Genomic DNA, 6,674 nt, shown 5'->3' on the forward strand with positions numbered 1-6,674 from the left:
CACAGCATTTGTTTTCACACTAATATGACTAAAATGGATGGTGGGATGAAATGGAGAACTTTCTTTCCTGTGTAAAGTGGCCATAAACTTAAATAAACAAGTCTCCTAGAAGAAATTAGTGGAGGGCCAGGGTCCGCGGTGTTGGATTCCTTCCAGCGGTGTCAAAAAGGGGTAAACAATTCGCCCCGTTCGTATTTCATTTCCATGCCGCAGCAGACCTCAGATGATGACGGAATACAGCTTCAGCAAAACAAACACTTCTTCACACGTCCCCTGAGAGAGCGTTCAATGAGAGAACACAAGATGGGAGCAAGCAATATTCCTAGCTGAGATTTGGGCCAATCCTCTTCCCTGAAACAAACATTAAGTCAAATCAAATCACAACTGGGCAAAGTATGACAAAGACAAATCAGCCCAGTGGTTCAGCTTGGCCTCTGCAGCGAGACAGCCTGAACTGTGGATGCTATGGAAATTTCAGAGCGGTGTCACTCACAATCTCCAGAGTGGAGTGTGGATACTGCTGCTGCCGCTGCTGCTGCTGCTTGCTCCAGCCCTCGACTCCCAAACTGCACCGCTGTCTGCTTCTGCCACAGTTTCACACTGCAAACTGGATTCTGGCTGTAAACACGGGGCAGCGGAGACTCCTCGATCCTGATCAGGTGTTCACACGCCAACAGGAACAGTTGAGGGCATAACAGGGGATCATGGGGGGTAATTTAAGATGAGCAATGTAAGGGCTCAGAACAGGCCTGTAAGCAAACAGCGATCCTCACGCGACACAGGGGTCTCTCTTCACTGGTGCTAAACAAACTGCAAATTGTCTCCCTTTTTCGTGTGTAGAAACAAAATTTCAATGCAGACAACTCCTTCGAAACACAATAAGGCATGGCAGCTTGTTTCTTCAATTTACTTCCATCGAAGAAACATGTTTCCCTTCAAATGAACAATTTATTGATAATCGGTCACATTAAGTGCCCAGTTGCACTTGCAGGTATGTGAACAGCTTCGCACGGGATCTACGGATTTTCCTTTCCCATGAAATCAAAGTGTACATTGCTCAATTTTCCATTTAAAACAGAAGTCATCACAGGTGCAGATGGGACACACAACTTAAAAGCTGCCTCATTACTGAGGACTCACAAACACTAGGTTGCCTTCTCTGCAGAGGTTTTCAGCTCTGTGCTCGTCTCCTCAGGAGTCCAGCGTTGAAGAGGGTGTGATGTTCACAATATAACAATTTTTCAGACATATTAATGTTTTCAATACACACCAAACTCAGCATATTATAATTCAGGGTGGGTTACTATTGCATAACAAACATACGATGGCAAAACAAAATACAGTAAACAGGCCTTGGGAACTTGTTGGCAGGCATGAGTGAAATACTGTCCAATTTAGACCTCTAACCTTCAAATTCAAACATTAACTGTTAAAGTGTTTCTAAAACTTTAAAATTAGAGACCCTAAGTAGTGTACAAATAGCAGGTTTTTGTTACTTGTTTTTGTTACATTGTACTGATAGTGAATATTATTGTTATCGGGATGACCTACTGGTTTCAGAGCAATAAATGAAACAACACAAAACTCTCTAAGCTTTTTATCCATTACTACTGTAGTTGTTTAGAGCTCACATTACATAACCATTTCTAAGGTAGGGATGCACGAAATAAAACAGGAAGTAAAAAATAAAAAAAATACATGTTAGTATTTGCTTTACTATGCTATGCGTATTGTGTTATGGGCTGTTCCCAGGGCAAATATCTCACATCTGTTAGTATTCAGCATTCCACATAGAGTTGACATAACAATTTAGTTTTTTTTTTTTCTTTTTCCAGTGGACACACACTGAGTTCATTGTCTGTCTGGCGATCTGGTGTTCCAACTTTGAGGAACACATTAATAAAAGATGCAATCAAATCAAAACCATGAACATAATTCACAACATGGGTGACTGAAACGTGCGACGTGTCTTGAGATGTTTAAAAGTCCATCAAAATTAAAACATATTGCACAAACCCTCCTCGGTACACCAAAGTCAGTCACCAAGCTTTCAAATCCATCTTGTTATCATCATTATGGTCACCTTGGGAAGGCAAGATACCCAAAAAATGAAGTAAATGAAGCGTGGTGTGCTGAAGGAGAGTTATGCAATATGTTTTGACCTTCAAAACGTTAGAGGGATTCTTTCTCCAAAGAAATTAGCGTTGTAACTGCAGAATCAACTCATTCACTACACTTTCAACGAAAACCTTCAATTAAAAAGGGTAATGCACACTTTCGTCTCAATCCAACAAAAAGTAATTATAGTAGAAATATTATTGCACTGTAATTCAAAGGTTTGAAAAGGATGTTTGCTGAAATACCTGTGCAGGTAGCAGATACAATAACAACACCTATACAATCTCAGGCAATGCGGTATAACAGTCCATCAACAAACATGACCTCTGCTGAGCTTGCAATTTTCATTGTTAACACTGTGTCAGAGAGACGTGGCTTCAACACCATAGTAGCTTGTGGTTTTGCTGTAGTGGAGGTGTTATTGTGTCCACTCACTGCACTTCTACATTTGCTAGTGCTTTGCTTGCGGTAGACTTAAGTAGCTACGATTTTAAAATGAACCCAAGTTTAGTTTTCGATGACTTCTCTCTTTTAAATGAAATTGAAATGTATTCAACAAATTCTCCCCATATATTTACTACTTTACAATATTCTGGCTGAATTACTGCAGGTTTATGACCTTGACAGCAATTCGTACACCTTTTAAAAGTAATTTCAAAAACACATACCCTTTCAGATTGGTAGGAGGGCACTGCTTGTCCTTCTAGTTGAATTACATGGCAACATACAAACACTCAGGAACCACACTAGTGTACCCCATAATGCAGAACACACAGCATGCAATAGTTACTGACATACAGCAGATTTTTTTTTTTTTTTTTTTTTTTTTACACATTTTGAAATTAGTGTGTTCTAATTTTTTTTTTTCAAGATGCTCCACGAACCACAATCATGACCAGATAGTCCTCTTCACTTTTAGCCAGAGCTTTGGCAGAGGAATCCAGGAACTGCTGGGAGAAATCACAGGGAGGGAAAGCATGAAGAACCCCTGTGTTGTCTTTATCTCTGCTCCCCCCCACAGGCAGGCTGATGACCCCAGCTGCTTGTTTTTGGTTGAGGTAGGACACCAGGTTGCGAAGTGGCCGCTGAGTAGAGGCTGCAGGGTCAGATGAAGATATATCCTCTGTGGCCCCAGGAACTGCCAGCAGGATGGCGTAGCCACCGGGACCCGCTACCTTGATGCGCCGGGAGACCTCGTCAAGCTTCGGTTGATCCAGGCGAAGGCGCTGGGTGATCTTTAGCTCGCTCACTTGCCTCCCTGTTGTGCCGTCAACAAGCAGGTCGCTGGCTACGTTGTGATCGCCCTCTAGAAGGTGCATGTTAGCTGGGAAGTTGCTGTTCTTGAGCAACAGCATGCCATGCCAGGCCAAACCGAGTTTAGTGCCATCTGATTTGGATGCCTGGCCTCCCTTGGTACTGCTCTCAGAACGTTCTCTCTTGGCCAGCCCCTTACCACCATCGCCTGCCTTGCGTTTACGCTCTCCAACAGCTAAAATGTTGCTGCTTGAAGGGCCTTTGTCAGAGAGATTCTGGCTTTTCAGTCTCCGTTCAGTCCCACCCCTTTCCAGCCCACTGTGATGCTCTCGCGTAGGAGAGGGTCTCTCGCCCCGCAAAGGGCGCTCTGAGTCACTGAAGCGCCCTCCATCTCTGCTGCTACCTCCAGGACTACCATCTGGAGAAGCACGCCTACGTCTTACTGTCCTCTCAGTGCTGTCAGGGGAGTGGTCTATATGGCGTCCGTCGTCCATTACACGCCGCTTGCGTACGGGTTCTCGCCCCTGTAGCTCACGTTCCAAAGACCAAGGCTCCCGTGCCCGCCGCTCACGTTCCAAGTGCTCCAGAGGCTCAAACGGTGAGGCACGTACCCGATCACGAATAGCTGGATTAGGCCACTCAGTTCCATGAAAGAGCTCTCTCTCCCTGAAGTGAAGCGGCGGAGGAGTTCGTTCCCTGACCCTCAGAGGTTCAGGAGTGGCACGGTGGACAAACGACTCAGCAACCATGTCAAAAGGTGGTATTGGGAGAGGCTGCAGCAACTGCTGCTGGTAACGATGCTCTGTGTCAGCAAAGTCCACTCTAAGTCTCCTATCTGGGCCTCCCAGTGGGAAGCCCCTCATGTGTGTGCATGCTGCCTGTGCAGCGTCCAAACTTTCATACTGAATGTAGGCCCAAGTGTCCCCTTTTCTGTAGTCAATGGTCCTTATGGTGCCAAAGCGATCAAACTCTCTTGCCAGAGCGGCTAAAGGAACCCATGGTCCGAGTCCACCCACCCACAGGCGTGTAGTGGGAGTTGCTTTCCCATAACCTATCTTTATGGGGTTGCGGCCCACTACTTTGCCAGACATATTAAGCTTAGCACGGTGAGCCATGTCAAGGTTCTCAAATTTCAGAAATCCATATGTGCTGATTTGACCCCGAGTAGGTCTTTTAATGTCCACTTCTGTTATGGCCCCAAACCTGTCAAAAGCTCTCCTCAGGTCCGCTTCTGTAACTGTTATGTCAAGATTGCCTAAAAACAACGTCCTATTGGCTCTTTGGTCATCTTCTGGAGATATAAAATCCTCCTCACGAAAAGCTGCTCGCTCTGCAATGAAAGCTGGTCGTGCCCTGGCTTCAAACAGAGCGAATTCCCTGTCCCGCTCCAGTTCTCTGGGCAAAGGGGGCGGCGGGGGAGGGGGAAGCCGCCCCAAGGCCAGCTGCTGCAGCCGGTAGTCCCTGTACCCTAGCCCGGTGGGCGAGAGCGGTCTCTGTAGATGTCTATGGCTTTGAGCTGCACCATACACGTCTCTCTCCACCGGCGATCGGCTTCTCCTCCTGTTGATGTACACTGCTTCAATTTTTAGAGGCCGGTCATACAGCACCAATCGTCCCCTGGCGTGCTTTGCCGCTCTGGCGTCCTCCGGCTTCCTGAAATTCACGAAGGCTATCCGTTCGTCGTTGCTACGGCTTATCTTTACGCTCACATCTCCGAATTTTTTAAATTCATGAAAAAGTCCATCCTCAATGTCTTCGTCGCTCAGCTGGGTACCGAGGTCGCTTATTTTGAGGGTTTTGTACTCACTTTCGGCGGTGGGTGGCTGAACCCGCTGCTCCGCCCGTGAAGTGGTCCTCGGTGAGGCTAAATCCAGAGTCAAACCCAGGTTGTGGTTTTTGCCGACGGAGCTGGCGGTAGCAGACAAACTGTGATTATTTCCAGTCCGACCATGACCGTCGAAATCTCTGTCCCTTTTTTCACCGAGCAGACTCCTTCTAGTCGAACCACCGTCGCTTTTGGTCGAGCTATTTCCATTATTACTCCCACTGGATACGGAGAGAGCCCCCATTTTCTTGCTGGTCGGGTGGCATCCTCCCCTGTCTCGAATATCGTCCAAGGCCCGGGAGCGTTTTTTAATCGGCGACCGCTCTTTACCTTTCATTTCAGTCCACACGGAGCCGACCCCTGGGACACCTGGGCTTTTCAATGCTGTTTTCTGCAATTTAGTGCAGAAAATTACTGAATTGAAAAACGGATTTATTCAGTGACCCTGCGGCAAAACAACAACAGTCGCCATTTTGTAAAGATTACTGCTAAGTCCCGCCCTTCAACCTGATTGGTTGAAAAGGTGGGTGGGAATTTTTAAAACGCATGTCAGTCATCCATTGAGACGTTTACATGAAAACATTCGTGTGTTTCTGACTGAGATTGTGACAAAGTCAAGGCGGTGGATAAAATCTCCCACCTTACAATACTAGACATTATAAGCAATCTAGTTTTTATTCAGAGACTGCAGTTGTATGGGTCCATAGCACTCCTGTTTTTTGATCCCAGTCAAATGACTTCACTGCTGCGGACAATGCACACACTAAACACCGGATGCCACTAGATGGCAGTATTTGCGCAGCAGCTCAAAGGTTACAGTAAGCACATAATAAACTCTCTAAAGTAATCCTTAAAAGTTAACTTGGATAGGCACATGGACTTTCTTTGTGGGTATGTGGACAAAGCAAGCTGCTGATGAACCAGCTGTGATGAATTTTCCATAAGTATATAGTAGCCAAGCACCGGTCATATTTGCAAGACTTTTCTAAAGTAGCCTTTTAAGCTAATAAGTAATTAATTAGCCTCGTAGCATGCTAATTAATGTGGATTAATTGAATAGATTTAAACAAACCAAAATTGTTTTTGAACATTTTTGGTTACTTTTAAATACGTTTAAAGTTTGAAATCAAAATAAGAATAAACCACCATTAATAAAGCTTCTCAAGTACAAATACTGAACTCCTTAAACTGAGTCCCTTTTTTTTACCCGCAGATGATGAATTGCTAACACTGATTAGTATTTGGAGGCAACCAATTATTTCACGACAGACTGTGTTGAACTTGCCTTGTTCCACTGTTTGATTGTGTGCTACCACATTGTTTAGCTTAGCGTGTTAGCATGTGAATGCTGTTCGACTACTTCAAATACATGGTTCTGTTGTGTCACAATATCTGCACTTCAAGGCCAAGATAAATCTTGTTGAGATCAAAGCTCAGAACAGTGGCCCAGCTGTCAGCTCTACAGATTTTAATGAGC

At 45.1% G+C, this 6,674-nt stretch overlaps 1 protein-coding gene across 1 annotated transcript; it reads right to left on the minus strand.

Annotated features, from left to right (window-relative positions):
- Positions 1-928: 928 nt before the first annotated feature.
- On the minus strand, positions 929-5,691 carry rbm15 (RNA binding motif protein 15). Its single transcript, XM_046395874.1, has one exon. It carries the CDS (start codon positions 5,532-5,534, stop codon positions 2,985-2,987), a length of 2,550 nt encoding a protein of 849 aa, XP_046251830.1. The 5' UTR covers positions 5,535-5,691; the 3' UTR covers positions 929-2,984.
- Positions 5,692-6,674: the final 983 nt, after the last annotated feature.

The sequence above is a fragment of the Scatophagus argus genome, chromosome 8 (genome assembly GCF_020382885.2).
Source record: "Scatophagus argus isolate fScaArg1 chromosome 8, fScaArg1.pri, whole genome shotgun sequence".
Classification (NCBI taxonomy): domain Eukaryota; kingdom Metazoa; phylum Chordata; class Actinopteri; family Scatophagidae; genus Scatophagus; species Scatophagus argus.